The sequence below is a fragment of the Chinchilla lanigera genome, unplaced genomic scaffold (genome assembly GCF_000276665.1).
Source record: "Chinchilla lanigera isolate Chin_1 unplaced genomic scaffold, ChiLan1.0 scaffold00085, whole genome shotgun sequence".
In the NCBI taxonomy this organism is placed as follows: Eukaryota; Metazoa; Chordata; class Mammalia; order Rodentia; family Chinchillidae; genus Chinchilla; species Chinchilla lanigera.
The window spans coordinates 4532814-4554385 of NW_004955486.1; the positions used below are offsets into that span (position 1 = coordinate 4532814).

A 21572-nucleotide genomic window follows, 5' to 3' on the forward strand; every position below is an offset into this window, starting at 1 on the left:
CTCCATAGTGTTTTTTAAATGTAAAACTTGTTTTTATAGGGTCAAATTAAATCAGTCTTATAAATTCTTCTGATTTTGAGAGTTAGAAACCTTTTTCCTTATATCAAAGCAGAATTCTACCTAGTTATCTAGTACCAGTTACTAAAATAAGTTTGTGTATAGCATAGTAAATGGAGATACCAATTTTGTCATATATTGTTTTTCACATATAGTTTGGGTGTGCTTTTCTGTTTTGTTGTTATGTTGTTTATTTATATGCTAATGCCATGTTCTTAATGTGGAGCTTCATAGCACATTTCAGTGTTGGATAGGGCTAGATCAGTGGTAGTGGCCCTAAGACATACACGCTGGCCTGGGCTCTTTGTATCATTGAAAGCTTTAAAAGGTTTGCCATCACTGGGCTAGATTTTCCCTTTGACGGTTGTTTTTCCCATATGAACTTTAGTTTTAACTTGTTTTATTCCATGAAATAGCATGTTACAATTTGTTAGGATTGCACTGAATTTGTTAATTAAGCTATGGAGAAAAGCCATGTTAAGATTTCCTACTTAAGAACGAGATTGTTTTCTCACTTATTCATCTTGACTTGTGCATCCATCTACAAGTGCTTGAAAATTTTCTTCATACAGATTTTGTAGTTTTATTATTTTTTCCTAGCATTTAATCTTACAGATGTATATGGCACTTTGTTCATTAAATGATAGAGATTGCACATCCTTTTCATATATTTTGGCTTATTCTTAAAAATTGATCATAAACTGGGTGTGGTGGCACACATCTGTAATCCCACCACTCTGGGAGGTGGGATTACACTTCAAGCCCAGCCTAGACAGCTTAAAACAGGATCTCACCATGTAGTTCAGGCTGACCTTCAACTCACGGCAATGCTCCTGCCCCAGCTTTATGAGTGCTGGGATTACAGGTGTGTACCACATGCGTGCCTTACAAGGTTGATTTAATGATGTAGGTGCCATTAGTATCATATTCCATATTAATAAATCTTAGGGAAGAAACCATATGATTGACTCCAAGACTATGGTTATGTTTAAAACGAGTATGTTTAATGAGGGGGAAAAAAGCAAGAGTTTTCCACTGAGATCAGGAACCTGGCAACAGCATCCATTATTTTTACTGCATTGTACTTGTACCAGAGGTATAGTGCAATTAGAGGCATAAGAAAGAATAAAAAAGTAGCAAAAACTTTTTTTTTTTTTTTTTTTCAGATGATAGCATACCTAGCAAAGCCTCTAAGAATGAATGAGGAAGCTCTGTAGGCCAGGTGTAGTGATCTGTGTCTGTAGTCCCCTGCAACAGTCCATTACTCAGGAGGTTGAGGCGAAGGATCCCTGGAGCCCAGGAGTGCAAAAGTAGCCTAGGCAAATAGCCAGACCCTACCTCTATAACAGACGAACAGTGGAGCACAAATAAAGCGAGTAGCAGGTTAGAAAATTAACATACAAGAATCAGTAACCTTCATAACCAGAAACATTAAGCAGATAAAGGACCTAAAGGTAGACATCTTGTTCCGGTGTCATAGCAATATATCTGCTGATACACTTCAGTTCCTCCTGTTTCTGTGTTTCCTAAACCAGTTATTTTACTCTCCCCGGAGATGTTTGGCAATGTGTAGAGACACTTTGGGTTGTCACGATGTGTGTGAGGCCAGAGGTGGTGCTGACTGCTATCTGGTGCAGAGGAGTCGTGTTCAGTTCAGCACGTCAGTGCTGCTGACCCTCCTGAGCCCTGCCCTAGCCACGTCTGACTTCCAGTACCTGTGTTTAGGGTTGTGGAGTGCTAGGGCTTCTGTACCTTTAATTAATTAAATAGTTAATTACCCTTCAGAGTGAGATATAAAAGAAACAATTTCCTTGACAGTGGACACTAATAGAAGTAATGATTTATTTTACACAGCATGGAGTACTATACAGAGTTTCATAATTGTGCCTTAGCATCTTTATGAGGTAGGTAGTACTCTCCCCATTTTACTGATGAGGGAGCTTATTTCCTGTGGTTTCTGGACTAAATCCCTAGAATGGATGTGTAATAAGTTTTAGAGTAAGCTCATTGTTCACCTATAAAAATAACCTTTGCCTTTTCCAGAAGCCGACTTTAGTTCCACTTCGATCCTGGAGGGTGGGTTGTTGTGGGCCAGGGAGATTGAGGGCCGCATCTATGTTTTCTTTGAAGTAAATTTCATTACCTACTAGATATGCTGTAGTGTTTCCAGTAGAACTTCTCTCTGGTGATGGAAATATTGTATGCATTAGTTATTAGCATGTATTTAAATTTACTTTAATTAAGATTAAATAAAATTGAAAATTCTGCTCCTCTAAGTTGAATCAACCAACTTTAAAACACTTGGTATCCTGAAATTATTTTCTCCTCTTCTGTTTCTAGAGGGGTTTAATAAGTCAGTATTACTGATACTTGATTTTAAAGTTGGAGATGATATGAGTGCATCTTTGCGACTGGCCGTTACTGAGGCTTTGATGATAAAGTCCTTGAGGGAAAGAAAGGCTGTAGTTTTAAAATGTCTTGGTAGAAATATTTTCCCTGTCAAACACTGCTGCCATGACCTGGGGTCCTTCTCAAGTGGGGACTGCCTCCTCCAGCTCACAGGGAGAGTGAGACCGGGTGCCCTTGGTGTGCCAGCTCCCTCTCACCTCATTGTAACCCTGGGCTTCTACTTGACACCAGCGATCCCTGCATATCGTGGAGGGAGATGGAGCACCTCTGCTGCTCCTGCCTTCTCCTCAGGAACCCTGCAGCATTTGGGTGTACTGGGTGGGAAGTTGGACCTTATTCCCTGTTGTAACATTTCTAGCATTTACTGGTGCACAAAAAACCTCTTACATGGTTGTGTAGCATTGTAGAGTATTTACCTACAAGGGAGGGTTTTATTGGTAGTTGAACCTAGGAACTTTGCTGCTGTTCATTGCAGTATTTCTATAGGAAAGTGATTTCTGACTTATAGTCAGCGTTACCTGAAAATCTTGAAACTGTTTGTATATTAGAGCCCATCTTCATGTAACTAGTTTTAATTTCTCTAGGTTTTAATTTCCAAGGAGTGTATTTCTTGTGTGTTAAACAAAAATATTTATCTGTCAGAAGCTGTATTCTGAAGAAATGTGTGATGCTATTCACTTTAGCTTTACCGATTATATTTTCTGCCTATCATAATTAACCAGAAAAGGGCCAGTGAAAGACTAATTTAGGCTGAATTTTTCATCAAGTATTTTCTCTGTGGCTTTTATTCTTCCCCTTTTATTTTCAGTTTGCTTAACATCCTTTTATCATAGTCCTACCTCCAGTTTATCTCTATGGCTTAATTGATTTCAGTTTATTACCAAAATGGTGAAATAAAAGCACTTTCAGTTACAATGTTATATATTGAAGTAGGCATAAAACAAAAAAAATGAATTGGCAGTCAAGTTTGAAATTCGTAACTGCATTCTACATGCACCACAGATTTAGTTATGTGTTTCCTCCCATATTCCTCCATTAATATTTTGGTTTGCAAAACAATTGAGAGTATTACTGATGTATTTTTGCCTTTTTTTTCCCCAGAGGGAAGTGTAACATCTCCCATTTTTCTGACATATTTGCTGCTAGAGAATTTAAAGCCCGAGTGGACTCATTTTTCTACATATTAGGCTACAACCCTGAGACAAGGTAAGTGAATCATTTGTGCCCACTCAGTGAGGACTTTTCCTTTCCTTGTATGCATGCATGCGTGCGTGTTTACTTACCTGGACATTAACTACTAAGATCCGAAAAATGACACATATTCCTTGGAAAGAAGTGGAAATGTTTTTGGGCTCTAAAGCAACTTCTTGTTTGCTCTTTCACCAAGGAAAAGAAAGGTGGGAATTTTGGGGTTAGGATAAAGATGTGCTTTTAATTGCTGTGTGCTTTCCCTTGCTCTCCTTGGTGCCATGTTAAAAGGACTTGGTGATTTTACAAAATTTTTTAGCTACTTATTTCTTTTGTTCACTCCTGGTCACAAAATCTAGGGAACGCTCACCAAAATATCTGTAGTAAGACTAATAGGAAGAGACAGATACATCCTGTTCTAACCACCTTGGAAGGATGGATGCCTGTTAACTGTTACGATGATTATAAATAAGTGGAAAGCAATAGGATAAAAAATAACCTTACAGGAATAGTTTTTTTTAATGTCTGTAATAGACTGTTTTAACACAGAAGAACTTTTGTAAGAGTATATATGTCCACATCTACCTTGTACCGATCATGTAACTCTGTTTTATTATGTATTTATTTTCTAATTATGTATTTAATTTATTTATTTTGGAGGGGGTACCAGGAATCAAACTCAGGACCTTGTGCTTGCTGTGCTGCTGAGCTATCTCTCGGGCTTAATTATGTACTTTATAAACAAGAGTGTTAGCAGGTTACCAAGTAAATTGTGCTATGGACCTGCAAGACCTGTCTACAGGTGTGAAGGTTTAGAAAGGAAAGGGATGCTTAGCTCAAGGACTTTTATTTCATTATAAATTAAATACAATTGCAAAATGAGTATTGTTTAATGAGAACTTACTTAAGAAAAGGCTGTTTTCTAAGAAACCACAAATAAAATTCAGAATGGTGTTTGCCTGTTAACTAGGATTGCCAAGAGGGAACATGTTCTGCCGTGGTTCTGTAAAGCTGCACGGAGCACTGCTGGTGCTCATCTGTCAGTGCGCGAGTGTCTTCTTAACACCACAGACCTTGGATGGCAGGTGGAGAGTAGTAGGACAGTGCTTACCTAGTTTTGCTTACATCTAAGTATACCTTGTTCCCCTTTACTATCCAGTGACATTTGAGCTTTACCTTTCATTTTCAAAAGTAGGGCATGTTGTAACGATACAAGAACCTGGGGGATGGTAGTATTTCAAAAGCATTTTATATTTTTAAATGTGTATTTTATGTATGCATTGTCTAGGTAAAGTGTGGAATGCTTGAACTTAGATTTCTGTGTAATTACAAAGGAATTGGATGCTATTTGAGTGATACCATATTTATGTAACTGTGATGAATGCTTGTATTGCGTTAGATTTTTAATGAATTGATTAAAATACATCTTTCTTTCCCTTCCCTCCTTCTTCCCTTCCGTACCAGGAATTGAACTCAGGATCTCTCACTTGCCCGGCAGGCACTGTGCCGCTGAGCTATATCCCTGGCCCCGCCTCTTGCTTTTAATTGTTCAGCTCTTAGATTCATAACAGCCAATCAAATTTTTCTACTAATTATAGTTATATATATTTTTGGGACAACCTTTTGTTTTGAAGACAGGGTGTTACTGTGTAGTTCAGGCTGGTCTTGAACTCACTGGGTACCCCACTCTGGCTTTGAACTTACAGTAATCCTCCTGTCTCAGCCTCAGTTTGTTGAAATCTGGTTAAAAACAGTAGGTAACTAACCTGTGCCAAGTGCAGATATTACATGTTTCTGTCTTGTTTTTTGTTGTATATTGCTGGCATTCAGGGCAATCAGTGTGGTGAGCCCCATCCACTATTTTTTTTCTTTCAGTGTTGAGGATTGAACTCAGGGCCTATGCATGCTAAGCCAGTGCTGTATGTCCTCAGCCTTCAGTTTTGTTTCAAAGATGGTTAAGTATGCAATTAAAGGATGTTGTTGTTTTCATTGTTGAAAAAGAACACAGAGAAGTGGTGATAGCAGATTCACAGAATCTACACCTTGAACCGCTTCTTTCAGTGTTTTGAACTTCTTAGGTACTATTTTCCTCTATACTTGTATTTCCTACATCTACCTTGGGTTTGGTATATTTTCAGAGATTGAGAGGTGTTGGCTGAATTAAATTGAAGAAATATTTGAATTTTTATGTATAAGTTTCAGGTAGGTCTGAGACTTTCCCCAGTGAAGTGTAGAGGCCAGTGTGGCTACTGCTGTGGCTAACTGGTGTCACCCTGAACTCCACGCTGGTGCTGTGAACTCATAGCTGCTCTCCTGGCCGCAGAGTGTGTGTGACTTCACAGCCCGGAGCACTGCCCTGCATTCCTTCACCTGGGTGTGCTTCCTGCCTTTAGTTTATGTAACCACGCAGTGAGCTTGGTATTAGCTATATTTTAAAAGTAAGGGAAGTTATATATTCAATACTTAAGGCATACTCATAGTAAGCAGGTGAAATACTCTGTGCCCCTAGCCTGTTTGGCTCCAAATCTATTATTCTTCTATGATTTCATCATAGATTAATTTATATACAATTTAGCTGTGTTGGAAAATAGCCTTTAGTTTTTTGTAATGAAGAAACACTATTTACTCATTAAAGAGAAACTTGCCAAATATGAATGATAAGCAATCTGAAATACTGTGACACATCACTCTGTAGCCCATGTCTATACTATTTTCATGAATATCTGTGTATAGAGACATGTATGTATCTATAGTTTATTCAAATATTTTGTGTACAATATAGATGATCACACATTCCTTTATTACTCTTACCTATCTTATGAGAAATACCATGTTAATGAAAGTTTTATAAACATATTTGTAATAGGTCCAGGTGTGGTGGCACATATTTGTAATCTTAGTACTTGAGAGGCCAAGGCTGGAGAATCCCTGAGTTCAAGGCCAACCGGGGCTATGTAGTGAACTCAAGGCCAGCCTGGAATATGTCGTGAGACATTTCTCAATCTAAATATATATTTGTAGTAACTACCTATCACTTGGATAGCCTGTAATGTATCTATTTTTTTATTTCATATTGTTGGAAATCTGTGGTTTGCCCAGTATTTGATTATTCTGAATAACAAAGGGACTGTCTTTTTCAGTGTAAGTTTTTATACTTCAGATGCAAAGTTGACGATCTGGAATTCCTTTATTTCAGTTAATATAGAGTTGAGACATTATGTAATTAATTTTGTTTTAAGTCCCTTTTTTCAATTTGCCTTGGCTTATGATGTTTGTGTAGCTTTTGAGGACAAGCATCTACAGCTGGGTATAAATATTTTCTTGTTTGCTTTTTGTCTGTAATCATATTTGAATTCTCAGAAACACTGGTAGTGCACTTGCCTAGCGTGTATGAAGCTGTGGGCTTGATCCTCAGCACCAAAATAAACATTATCACACGTGGTAAATATTAGAGACAGTTGAGAATGTATTTGGAAACATGGCCTCCTGATGTTTAATGAACTTCAGTAACATGGGACAAAGCTCAGATTTGATAATTTTGATAACCTTTTCAGCAAGCTGGGCTCCCCAGAGAGTTAGGAGAACTGAAAACCCAAACAGTAAGCTGGTCCTCTTGCAGCTCACTTCAAGGGCAAGATGTTTGCTGGTCTCCTTAACAGATATGAGGCCTTGATTGCAAGGGCTTAGGAACAGAAAACACTTTACAGGTTGAGGACCATGAAACACTGTGAAAGCACGAACTAGGTAAGATTTCCCAACCTAGGGAGAAATGACAAGGATACTTACCTCTTTCAGATCGTAAAAATTTAAGAACCTAAGGATGAGAAGGTCATATATAAAGTAGATTCATTCAGTGACACCTAGCCCCACTGACACCCTGCAGAAGTCTGTGTGGATGTGTTTTGGAGGACTGCACCCTCCTTCCAAGTCCTGTAGTCTTTACAGATAAAATACGTTGAATACTGAGCTGCCATAGGAAATGACAAATACTGGAAGGAGCCAGGCACCATCACCCAAGGTCAGATGAATCAAATGGCGAAGTACTGAGTATTAGTATTAGTATTAATGCCAAGTGTTAGTAGTTTCCTTCTCTCTCATGTGAGCAAAATTTGAAAGGAAGTATTCCTAGTCTGTTATAGGGCTTTAGGGTCATCCCTAAGTAGTAGAGGGCATGACTTCTGCTAGTGTCCGTTGCAGCTATTCTTTTGTTTTTCAAGATCGTGATGGAGTGGTGGCCATCACATCTAAAATTCAGCCTAGAAGAGAGAGGAAGTACCTAGAAGTCATGTGCTTTCTCCATTTAAGGCATTTTCATAATTTGCATAAATTACTGTCTTTTCATCCTACTAGGCCAAAAGAAATCAGACTCAGTATTTTACAGGTAGAATCTACCAGCGATTCTGAGAACAAAAAAGCAGAGTAGGGTCTGTAAATCATTTATGAAATGAGTAAATCTTTACACTAAAACCAAACAGAGGCATATATAAAATATTAGCAAATGGAGTCATAGCAAAGCATAAAAAAGTACATGTCCAAGTTCATAGGGTGTCTTAATATTAATTTATCTGTTAACTTATTTTACCATTTCATAATATGCAGTTATCTTGATGTGAAAAAAGCACTTGATAAAATTTCATTACTAGTTGGGAAAACTTACAAAATTAAATACAGGATGAAATTTCCTTAAGCCAAGAATACTTACTAAAACCTAAAGTAAATACTGTAATTAAAGGTAGTGTTGGAAGTTTTCTCTTTAAAAACAGAAATAATAAAGATTCCTATATCCATTGAGACATAAAAAAAAAAAACCGTAGGATTAGGAATAAGTAAATGAAACCTTATCAATAAGGTATAGTGATTGCTGCCATAAAAATTTGAGAAAAACTGCAAATTATTAAAACTAAGGAGGTAAGTCAGCAAGCTTATTATTAGATACACACACACACCCCCCCCCATTTCCATGTAAAAGGGACAGTTAAGAAATGAAAATTAACTTGTTCTAGAAGTTTCGTTTCTGTTAATGTGAATATACCATTAATTAGAATGTATATCTTCTAAATAATAATGTAATTTTCATGCGTTTTCTGTACAATTTTCTGAATATCATTGGCATTTTTTACTTTAAAATTTATTAGTAAATAAAGTACTTCAGACATTCTTCTATTTCTGATAAATAGAAAACTAAAACATAAGCATTTTCCATGTTATAGGTCTTTCTTTATCTTTGATAGATGTGAATAATGTACTCACTAAATGCTAAATGGACAAAGTGGTTTTTCAGTCAGTTTTTATAGAATACACATTTTAAATTAAAAGCCCGTGTGTATATTGCATTCCTCTCCACTCTCATGTATTCAGAAGTGCTTGCCTTTACCTGTCATTGACTAGGAGTTAATAGGAAGGAAGAGGGGTATGGGATCCAGAGACTGCAGGTGGCCCCAGGTCCCAGCAGGAGGCCAGTGCAGCAGTCGGGCACAGGGTGCCCAGGACAACATGTGCCTGGCACAGCAGCGGCAGGCGCTGGCTAAGGAAATGGGGTGCTGACAAGAATGAGGTCTGGGTGGGGAGGCAGCATCAGAAAGCAGGCATCTGGAGTGCAAGAGGATGAGGTAGAAAAAGTGAGGCCCATGTGTAAGTGCTGAGCAGGTTACCAAAGTGTGCTCGATGTAAGGCAGGGGTTGGTCGGAGGAAACAGCCTATTAAAAGCGCCACGGGGGTTCACTGGGAAACTAAACCGCTTAGCTTTCAGGCCCCTCAAGATGGCCTGACGGGGAGGAGGACCATGGCCCACCCGAGTGTGGAGCATGTGGGGAGTGGGGTGAAGCGGTGGCATCAGCAGTGGGATGGGCCCACTGCGCAGGTAGCTGCAGTCCCTCACTGCCTCCCTGCTCTTATCCTCAGAGGCCGCAGGAACTGGGGATGCGGGCCAGGAAGGGCGTTGGTTTGTTTTAGGTATTTTAAAAACTTTCAGTGTGGAAATTTGAGTTATGAGATTAATACATATAATTTCCATATCTTTTACTCAGTTCATCAACTGCCATATCTACTTTTAGTTTTATTGTTTTGTGTGTAAGATTTTATTACCTTTTTACCAGATTTGCTTTATTATATTTCTTTGCCATATTATTCTGTGTATCTGCTGTCTCTGCTTTATTGCTCTTCTTGTAGTATTGCAGTGCCTGCCCCCTTTTTCCTTGAGAGGGGGTATCATGTGTCCCTTGGGCCTAAGGCTCATAGGCTCTGCTGCCATACCTGGGTTATAGATGCGCGCCAACACACCCACCTAATAAAGTATTTCCCTTTCCTGAACCACTTGAAAATGAATTACAGACAACAAGCTCCTTTCTCCCCCGTACTTCATTATGTATTTCCAAGAGAAAGAATGTTCTGTTATATAACTCTGGTATGGTTAGCAAAATTAGAAAAATTCACACTGATATGGTCAAAATCAGGCCATGTTGAAAGTAGATGGTTATTTCTTTAATGTCGTTTGCCTTGCTTTGTTCTCATAGCACTCTGCTGCTTGCATTTTTCATGACATTGACCTTTTTTGAAGAATGGGAGCCAGTTTTGTCAAATGATCTTCAATTTGGTTTTGTGCAGTGTCCTCACAACTTGATAGCATATGGAGCTCTTACCAAGGGATAATGTATAAGTAACAGTGTGCCCAGAGGGTTGGGAGACCCCAGGCAGTATGGTGTATACACCGTGCTTGCCCAAGAGGAGCTCACAATCCAGTGAGAGGTGGGGCCCAGAATACATGGCGAGAAGAAAGGGTCTGTCGAAGCGCTCCTGGGATGGTGGTGTTCACAGAGGAGCTGTTGGCACTGTGGTAGAGAGGGTGTAAAGGAATTGCACACAGCCAGGGTGTGATGCCACTGACGGGAGACAGCAACTGTCCAGCTGGCACCTATAGGACAGTTATGAAGTGTGGGTACCAAGAAAGCCAGTGAAGAGCATAGCAGCAGGCTGGGGATACAAGGATCCAGTATTCCAGTATTGCATGGCAGTTTGGCACTGTGCCCTTGGTAGCACTTAGGTAACCAATGATTTTGAAAATGTATTTCTTTGGCTTGCTATGAATAATCATTTTTATATAGACTTCCATGTAACAGTTCCTATGGGTTTTCAGAGTTATGAGGAGTTTATTTAATTACTGCTGCTGAGCATGGTGGTGCATCCCTGTAATGCCAGCACTCAGGAGGCTGAGGCAGGAGGATTGCTGCGAATTCAAGGCCAGCCTGGGCTATATACTGAGTCCATGGCCATCCTGAACTACATAGCAAGACCCTGTCTCAGAAAACTAAAATAAATAAATAAGTACATTATTTTATGTTAATTTCTCACAGTGGGCATTTTCCACATGAAAAGATTTGATATATTTTTTGTTTTTGTTTTTAGTGCAGCCTTTTGAAAGGAGATTCTGCACTGGTCTTACTCATTTATTTCACTAGGAGAAATAATTCTATTACTTTGGTTTTCAGAAAGTAATATTTTCTAAACCATTGGTGGCCAACCTATGGCACACATGCCACAGCAGTTCGGATCATTGAAAGCCCTAAAAACAGCTCAGTGTCACTGCTCTAGACTGTTTCCAGGCTCACTGGTTCTCTGACATGCTGTCTTACATACCAATAAGGAAAATACTCTTCCAGCTTGTAGGTACCTATTACATGTGTTGGGTGTTTGGCTTTGCTTTTTCTATTTCTTTTTCTTTTTTTTTTTCCCTGTCCCATGTCCCCTTTCCCCTTTCCCCTTTCCTCTTTCCCCTGTCCCGTCTTCTTTTTTTGTGACAGGGTCTCACTGTGTAGCTGAGGCTGGCCTTGAACTTGGGGTGATCCTCCTGGCTCAGCCTCCCTAGTGATGTCATTAGAGGTGTGCACCACCACACGTGGGTTGGTTGGTTATATTTTATACATTACATTTTCAACAGGGTAAGATTTATTGTCAAATGGTTTTAGACTTTATTTTACACTGTAAAAAGGCGTACTATGGATGTGAAGTTGGTTCTCTGTGGGAGTCTTGAGGACACTGAGTATTCTTTTGAACAGATTTTCTTGACTTTCTGGGAACTAGAATTGGGACTGTCCTTTCTCATCCACCTTGTCTTTTATAGTTTTGGGATGCTCACGGTCTTCTTTCTAAGTCCTCACTAATACAAAAGTTATCTCATTGTTTGCCAGTAGAACTCAAGCCTGTACATGAAACTGTGGTGGACAGTCCGGTTTGCTGCTCCTGGGATGAGGAGGTTGGGGAGAGGACATAAAATGCGTTTTTAAGAGTTTTGACAGAACACATCTTGGCTAGTACTGTGAGCAATAAAGCTACTTTATACAATTCCGTTCATCTAGGATACAGTGAGCCTGCATATGTGGTATCAGAAATGTTTCTGGTTAAACTTGGGGTGAATGCAGCTTCCTGGGTCCTGCTGTAAGGATTGGCCCAAGAGTGTTGAGTCAGGAGACCCCCGTGAGGCTTTCGGTGCCCTAGGATTTGTGACACAGTGCCCTGTGACTTCTTGATTTGAGCCTTCCTGCCCTTCTTATTGTTACAATTACATTTTTCAAGCTAGATCTGGTTGGGCTAGTATTACTTTAGGAAAGGCTTTAATTTATTATTGATTTTCAATCTTAGCTCTAAGGGTGATTAAGCTCTTTGCATAATATATGTATTCTATAACCATCCTGTTTGCAATACCGTCTTCTTTGTGTCTATATCTGTGCGACAGTGCTGGGCACCCTGTAGCCTAAATGTTTTCAAAAAGAATTTTATAGGGCTGGCCCTGTAGTTCAGTGGAAGAGCACTTGGGCAGCATGTGCAAGGCCTTGGGCTCCATCCTCAGTACCTACCAGGTGGGGCTGATGAGTGGAGCTCCTTCTAACTAAGTAGCTGCTGCTGCATTTTTAAATGTGCTGCAGTATTTCTGGTGATTAATATTATGGTGGTCATTTCTATCTGTGTGTTTGATTTTGTTTTTTGGAGATCTTGTGGTTTAAACCACCATTTGCTTAAAAATAAAAAAAAGATGAAGCAAAACTTGGTGCGTTGACAGTGCAGGGCACGGAGTGGGGCCTCTCCCAGGCTCAGCTTGCGGAGGGAGCTCCCCGTTGTTGGCCGTCTCGGATCCCCTTTCAGAGGCCCCACTTCCCTGCACACTAGCTTGGTGTGCGGGGAGAAGCTGCAGTCTGTTGGCTGGGCTTTATTTACGGAAACAGCAGGGTTGAGATGGATTGCGACTGGAGAGACAGTGTGTGGATGAGGGAGGGTCACAGCACATGCTCAGTGCTGTCAGTGTGAGGGAAGTTTCTGCGTTCTGCGTGAAGGCTTAGGTCATAGCACAAGCTCAGTGAAAGCTCTCTGAGGTCTCTCAGACTGCATGTGCCTCCATTTTGAGTATTTAGAGTAGAAAAGGGCAGAGTTTTAGCTGTAAGTAAAGGTACAGGAAGCCAGCTAGATTCACCAGAGCCTCTGGTAGACATGGATGACCCACTCAGCCCCTGCAGGTAGGCTCTCTTCCTCTGGCCTCAGCAGAACAGTAACGGGTTTTGCTGTGCTTTCTCACTTTTGAAGATGTTTGTGAATCATTTCACCATTCATAGTGCATGTTCCTGGGAACCTTCGACTCAGCCTGGCTGGCCATGTAGGTGTTGCGAAGCGTAAAATCAGGGCTCAGAATGGGATCTACCCGGAGATGCATTAAGCAGATGTAGAATATGAGGCTTTGTGGTTCCTCTGCCCCTGTTCTCTTGGCTTTTCCCTGTACCTCTCCCTCTCGGTGTAATTCTAGCCCGAGTCGAACTGCGTATGTGTTGCTGAGTTTGTCTGTGTTCAAGACCTGCAGAGCAAACCTGCAGGCCTCATTGCCCGTGTGCCTGGTAGGGATTGCCTGGGCCCGAGAGCAGCTCTGTTTGGATGTTTTAGGAAGGGTGGTAGGTGGGCAGCTATTGGTTGCTTTGAAGGTGGGTGGAACTTGTTTTGATTGAGAGCCTGTTTGCAAGAGCAAATTGTAATTCTCATGATCTTTCTCTGAAATCTGACATAGGCAGGAATACTTGTCGATTATGGTTGCAACAGCATCACCTTAAAATAGAATTTTTGGAAAAGTAAAAGGTCATATCATACCAGTTTCTTGTGTGCTATTGCTTCAGAAGGAAGCAAACCCTTCTTCCTTTTGGAGCTTGTGGCATCTTTCTTGGCATTTGTTGAAAAACCTGATACACTGACATTTGTGTTAGACGTTGAGGTTTCACATAATTCTGTTCATTTTGGTTTGCTCATTTTGGGATAGCATAGCATTTGTTGTGTATGGGTATTTTATTGTGTGGCGTGGAAATTCTGTAGAAGCGGGGAAGTTGGTGCCTGAGGAGGCAGAGATATTGATGTGGCTATGTTTGGGGTCCATGGCTTGAGGGCACATGCTGGTCTTCTCTGCCCTGGAGAGGTTGTGCTCTTTGTGCCTCCCCTTTGCAGAGAAGGCTTAGACAGATGGGCAGTCTGCAGAAGCAGACCTAGGACAAGTTGGATTCTTATTCAAGCACAGGTACTAAGTGATGTTTTTGTATTATATTGGTTATTCCTTGTTTCTTCTCCCCGCTTTTCTTTAGATAGGGTTTAGAAAAATCTCTGACCCGGTGCCTAAGTTTTGTGCACTTGTGTAGGTGTAAGAAAGAAAACAACCTAGAAGAATGGGAAACATTCTCATAGGTGAGTGAGAAAATTGCCTGTGTGTTGGCACAAAGGAGAAAGCATTCGTGTCAGCTCCTGGTTGGACAGTGTGAAGTTGGAGCTTTGCGTGGCCAGCTCCTGTCCAAGGCAGCTGCTGCTTTTGGTGGAAAGTTTTTAGCAAGGCCAGTGTTGGTGAATTTTAGTCACTGAAAATACTCCTGAAGTATATTGTCTGTATTTGCGCAGGTTCAGTTTTGTGGTCATGACTAGAGAGATGAATTACAAAGAAGGAATTTGGGTTGGTGCATTTATTACTGCTTTTATGGTCTGCTTTTGCATTTGTGTGAGGGCTTTCTTCCTGCTAGGATCGTACTGATTTGAGCATTGGTTTTGGAAGTTTGGGCCATGTACCCACTTTTCCCTGTACTGTAGTATTGGTTCTTAAACTTATATTACTCCATTTAGAAGCACCATTTTATCCTCCTTTTTATCTTCTTAAAAAAAAAAAAAAACCTGCCCTTTCTCTAGCCTGGAGGAACTGGACACTGCAGCACTTCCTGGTCACATGTGTGTGTGATCTGGGCAGGGCTCACAATTTAGGCAGGGAGACTCAATGTTTGAGTATTGGCAAGAATCCACATTTTCTCATGTAGGATCTTTACCTTTCCTTAAGATGTCTTTACATGTAGCAAATCAGACTTGAACAGGAAGCTGTACTTGTAGCCAGGTCAGCTCTGGATCCAGTTCCTCCTGCATGTGTCTGACCTGGCTGCGCCTGCTGCAAACCTGCATCCGTGGAGTGTGTGCAGCAGCTGCCCATTTGCTGGTGAAGACCAGGGGTTACTGGCTGTGATCAGGGGTATACTTGGTGGTTGAGTCCTTCCCCTGTGTTGCACATCCAGTAAAATCAGTCATCATAGTGATTTCTTGTGTGGCATGCATTTGTTCTGTATCTTCCTGTCTTGGAAAAATATCTTTGGAATGTGACTTGCCAGCCCCCCATCTCCTGCTCCAGGGCTGGGCTTCTGTTCTCCTGAGGGAGGTGGAGGTGAAGCAGCAGCCCATGGAAGTGACTCTGTCGCATGGTGAAGATGTGAGTCTGCTGCATTTTGGCTTCCTGCTCCTGTTCTGTGGCACTTGTGGGTGGCAGGAAATGTGGGAGAATAATAAAAAGTTTATGCTTCAGCAGGAACATGGACACTCACAAGTCGTGAGCCTGTCACTCGCCTTTCAGGCCCTTGAGGTACACTCGTAGATCAGCATCTGAGTTGAGGCTTGCTTGTGAAACGCTGCTGTGTCAGCACGCAATTCCCAGTCTGTCTTGGGTGGAAAGCCTGGTGCACTCGCTTGTGTTTCACCAGCACTTCTTCCTCATCTCTTGATACAGCTCTGATCCTCACTACTCCTCACCTCCTATCTAGTGTGTTCACTGATTAGATGACTGCCGTGTACCTCAGTCCTGGCGTTTGCCATTTCTGTGATTCATCAGTTGTTCTTTCTTCCTGATCCTTTTTTCTTCTGAATTCATTTTTCCTTTTCCATTTTCCTTTTTGGTCATTACTGAACCAAGTGTATCTTTCTACCAAAAAGAAAATGCTCTAAAATAAGTACCTGGGCCAGGGGTATGGCTCAGTGGCACAGAGCCTGCCTGGCAAGCGCAAGGTGCAAAGTTCGATTTCCGGTACTCCCCACCCCCACCCCCACAACCCCCGCCAGAAAAAGTCTGACAGAAAGAGGGAAAGGACCGGAAGGACTGGTTGAAACAGGACTTGAAATGATGTATGCATTCATAAGTTTTCTGAACAAGCCCAGATCATTAGTAATCACCTGTATCACAGCTTCTGAGGAGGGTGGCACAAGTACTTGAATATATCTTTAAAATAAATCTCGAGCTGGGGTGTAACTCAGTGGTAGAATGCTTGCTCAGCATGCACAAAGCCCTGAGTTCAATCCCCAGTACCACCAAAACAAAAAAAGGAAAAAAAAAAAAAAAAACGCCAAAGATCTGAAAGACAGCATCTTATACTCTGTGCTCTTTGATACATTGAGTTTAAGGTAAAACATTCATTTAAATTCATCTGGGAGGCTGGACGTGGTGGCGCATGCCTGTAATCCCAGCACTTGGGAGGCTGAGGCAGGAGGATTGTTGTGAGTTCGAGGCCAGCCTTGGCTACAAAGTGAGCTCAAGGCCAGCCTGAACTTCATAGTGAGACCCTATCTCAAAAAGAAAAAAAAATAAATTCATCTGGGATAATTAGAGGTCATATCGAAAATCTTAGAATGTACCTTATTTGTGATTATTGGACTTGAAGCTCCTGAGACAGGGATCATGCTTGTTCTTACAATCTCAGCTCCTAACAGAGTACCTAGCAAATGGGTCTTCGATGTACGTGTTTGGTAAGTGAACGACATGCAGTGTAGAGGAAAGGCTAGATTCAGAGCCACACTGTGTTCAAACCCCACCAAAGAAATGATTTTGGATGAACTGCTTGTCTCCTCTGGACCCGGGGGTCATAACGGAGATAAGTATGAAGGCAGTGTGAAAGTGCTTGGCCCAGAGGTGCATACTACTTTAGTGTTATTAATTCCAGGGCCAAGTCTGCAGTATCTTGGAAACATGATTATGTCAGCAACACCTTTATTGTTTAAGATCGACATGTTCAACTAAGACAGTGTTAAGAGTTGTTTTAAGAATTAAGGCCATGACCAATATGTTCAGCACCCATTACTGATCTGCTTTCTTACCCTTTGTGAGTGCTTTGATTTTCTTTATATTTCCTGAAATCTTGGTTTAGGTGAATCTACTTCCCTATCTTGTAACATTTGACGTGTTTAGCATGTAATGTTTTTGTACCGCTTTCTCTAGTATAGTTACGTGAATTATGTTAGTTAAAGCCTGTTCGCTTCCTCTTCCTTCCATATTCACAGCAGCTTAGTGAAGAGGACTTAGGCCAGTGATGGTGAACCTTTGAGAGCTTTCAGTGATAACAAACAGCTGGCTGTGGCACACGTGCCACAGGATCGGCACCACTGCCCTAGGCAGTGGTCACACTTCTTGTTGCATTTCAAACTGTTGCCAGTGGGAGCAAAGAGACCCTTACATGTGTTGTAGATGCGCTTTCTTAGTCTTTTGTTTTTCTGGGGGCATTCCATTCAGGTTTATTACACGGTTTCATTTCAGTACATAGAAAGCCAGTGGTCTCTTTGGTCAGGGGATCAGCATAAGCTTCAAAGACTGCTACTTATAGATTGTTGTTCTTCAGTTTGTTTACCAAAGCTTGGTATTTGTGTGTGTGCAGTTGTGTTAGGCTGTGATCCTTAAAGCTGTTTCCATCTTGCAGCAGGTGGCTAAAGTAAAGCTCTCAAGGAGCCTGAGCTGGGATGGAGTCAGGTGGTGCTACAAAATGGTGGCCATAGGACAGATAAGGCAGTGGAGTGAGGCCATCATAGCACTTTGAAAGTACATGTTTCCCACTTATTGTTAAATACTTTTAAAACCAGTTTTGTCCTATATCACTCACATATTGTTTCAGTATGTATCCCATATTTACTGCATCTTGTTATCAGCATGGGCTTTTTTTTTTTTTTTTTTTTTTTTTGGGAGGTTCTTACTGTGTAGTTTACATGCCCTCAAACTTGCAGTGATCCTCCTGCCTCAGCCTCCCAAGTGCTGGCATTATAGCTGTGCCACCATGCCTGGTACATGGAAATTCTTATTCTTTCACCAGTGCCTAATTCTTAGTTTTGAACATGGAATTGTGTTTAGGAAGAACCTACAGAGACCTATTTCTGTGGCCTAGAATCGTCTGTAATTAACTCTCAGTGTGACCTCTAAAAAGAGCACTGTTATTTCCCCAGGCCTTGGCTTCTTCTCTTACACTATAAGATTGGACTAGGTGACCTCTCAGGAACCTTCCAGCAGAGGGAATTTAGAATTTTATGATTCTAGATTTTGGGTAGTAACCTGTGTTGTCCTTTGTATTTATGTATGAATATGGAACATTTATGCTTTTCAGATGTTGACTGGTTCTCTTTTATTGTTTTTGTTTTCAGATGAAGGCTGCATTTTATTTCTACTAAGCAGTTTATCAAGCCTGTTTCAGATTAATTTTGTTGGAGGGCTAGCCTTCTGTTAGAAGTCTCTCATCTGTCTTAATTTTGCAGCAGTGCCCTTTGTTGCTATATATGGCTAAACAATAGTTGAGTTGGAGTATTGCAGTCATTTCTTTATTCAGAATATATTTTGTGACAGCCAATAGGCTCTTTGTTTTTTGTTTTTTGTTTTTTGTTTTTTGTTTTTTTTTTCCTTCTGGTAGCGGGAATCAAACCCACGACCTTGTGCTTGCCAGGCAGGCACTGTGCTGCTGAGCTAAATCCCCAGCCCCCACCAACAGGCTCTTGGATGTAGAGGTGAGCTAAAAATAGATTTGGTTCCTACCTTCATGGTGCTTTTGGTTTTGAGGGCAAGATAGCCATTGGAAGAAATGATTACACAAAACAAAAAAATTACAACTGTGGTGTGGGCAGAAGGAGAGAGGTAGGTGGTGCTATGAGAACTCAAAATAAAGGCATGAGCTTCCCATCTCCCTCACTGCCAGGACACAGAGCTAATAATAGCAGTGATCTCGGTGCCACAGGCACTGTGCCTAGCTCTTTCCATAGATCATCTTTTATTTTTACAGCAACTTTACAGAGTAGCCATTATGAACTTCATTTTGTAGACCAGGATACAGAGGGCTCAGAGACCTTGAATTGTGTCCTCAAGATCACACTTGGCGCTTACAAACCTTGGTACTAGAAGTCAATTCCTTGCCGTGGGAGCCTGGGCCCCATACTTGAACGTCATATGTGAGAACTTTGAGCAGGGAGCGCCTATGTCCTACACAGGTTTCCAGAGCATGGTGATTTCATTCGGGTTCAGAGACAAATGAATGGCAATGTTTCATGGAATAGAATAAAAAATTTGCAAGGGTGTTAATAAGATATCATGTCAGACTGTAAGGATGTTTTCAACTTGTTCATGACCATTTCATGATGGAGAAGTTTTATAACACTAGTGTGCTGTCCTAGTCTTCGTTCTTAAAATCATTTCCCCTCCTGCCTCACAATCCATCATAAAGTAAGTGATTCTGATAGATTGCCTTTTGATTTTCTTAAAATTTGGTGCATCTTGTTTTGGACTCAAAGACTCTTCTTGTGGTCATTTTCTAATGAGCTAGTAAGTAGGGTTCTAGAGTCTTCTTTCTGTTACTAGCGTGCCATTCTTCCTGTTTCTCTCAGTGCCGTAGAGAAAGCTATGGATTGTCCACTGTCTGATAGTTCCAACCTGAAGGATGAGAACAGGGAGGGTTACCCAGTGACCATGTGGACACGTAACACTGGCTGCAGAGGAGGAGTCTCTCTGACCTGAGCATTGTGAGCCCCAGGTACTTGGGAAGACACCTCAGGCTTCCCTGCTCCATTGTCCCATACTTGGAGGCGAGAGGGTTAGTGTGTGAAGCCATCCCCTCTCCCTGTAAAAAGCTTCACCTCGACCAGCTTTTCCATGGTTGGTGTCTTTTCCTCAGATGCATGCTTCGTGCCTCCTCTGTCTAGCACATTTCAGTACTGTCTTAAGCAATATCCATGGTCACGTAGAGCTCTTTGGATGTTTGGGAGTGAACATCCCCCAGCCCCTTCCTGTTGCACCCTCTCTGTCCTCGGGTGAGGAAGTGACTTCTTGGGTTAGGAGAACGCCCCCTGCACCCAGCTGACATGCACCATGCACTACTCAAGGAGCTGTCCCTGCACCTGGCCATCCGCCTCCTCGGCTCCTTTAAAAGACGCTTCTCCCTTTTTGATATTCAGTTGCAGGCTCCCTCTCCTTTCTGTCCATTCCCTGTTTACTTCTTAGACTAAAACATTTCCATGGTAACAGGTCACTTTTCAAAGGGAACATCTTGTCATTTTATTTAATCCACTGCAGCTGAAGAGGACTGAAATATTAAGTTGTAGTTGCTATGGATACTGCTTTGTTACACTGGCTTCTTTTGTATCAGATTTCATATACAATGCATTTCTTTCCCTTTTGGCGGGGTACTCAAGAAATAAACATAATGATTTACCATTATTGTTGTAGTTTGGCTTCTGGGACTAATTTTTTATATTCCAAAATGAAGATCTGTGGAATAGTGGAGGCTGAGCCTCAGCTGTTTTGAAAAGCATGTATTATTTACATTACTGTACAGAAAAGTGTCTGCTTTTGCTGGGGAGAATGGTAATAGTTTGAAATTATTTTCTGGTAGTCTGATTCATGATATGAGGCTGTTGCCAAAATAATGGTCCTGTGGTGGAGATCCTTAGGAAGCATAGGGGAAAGAGAAATACGTGACTTGGGGTTGATTCCTTGACTATTACCTGTTCAGTTGTCTGCAGCAGATTTTGGGTAAATCTGTTTTTCATTTACTCAGCTTTTGTGATATCTGACTTTCTTGGCTATTGCCAGATTATTAAACATCCCCTGGCTGACTTCTTCCTCGGACTTTGCAAAACCTTGAAATTTTTGCATCATAGGAACTTGTGAAGATATTACAGAGTGCTCCCATCTTGTGTAGCGATAGCATAATTTCAAGCAGTAACTAGCACAGGGCAGGCATGTAGTTGTGTGCCATTTTATCATGTGTGGCTGTGGGCCGTCAGGATGTAGCATGACCTCCTCTGCTGAGCGATCTGTAGTGTGCCTGCTACGATTTGTGTCCTAGATGTTGTCCATCTGCACACACCCCCACCCCCACCCCCACCCCCATCCCCTGCCGCAAGTCTTCGTGGTCACAGGACTTTTTCAGAGGTGTTCGGATCTGGCATATGTGATGCTGAGATTAAGGGCATGTGATTAGTACATCAGTCCACTGATTGTTTTGGCACAGTTCTGGCTAGGATTAAGGGTGTGAGTGCTACACCTGTCCTAGGGCGGGTAGCCTGCATACAATATAAGGGGCAGAAAAGAGTCCTGTGTCTCTCTCGTTATTTTTGCTGCCTTCCACCATCGTGAACTGTTGCCCCTCTGCCATGCCACTTTGCCATGGACGGAGCCAATTATGAACTGAAACATCCGCAAACTGTGAGCCAAATAAACCTTTTCCCTTATAACTTTGGGTGTCAGGTATTTTGTCTCAGCAGTGGAGGAAGTAACTAAGCCCCTGTGCTAACATTCCTCCCCAACCTGACCACGGGTAACCACTAAGCTCCTGTCCATGTTAAGAATCTTGTCATTT

General features: G+C 41.4%; 1 protein-coding gene across 1 annotated transcript in view; it reads left to right on the forward strand.

The window, feature by feature from the left end:
* The window catches only part of Rere (arginine-glutamic acid dipeptide (RE) repeats), a gene marked incomplete in the record, with an annotated part of 392228 nt that overhangs the window by 229241 nt on the left and 141415 nt on the right, over positions 1-21572 (forward strand). Inside the window, 1 exon segment of the mRNA XM_013504212.1 lies at positions 3568-3672. Coding sequence (XP_013359666.1) covers positions 3568-3672 — 105 coding nt within the window.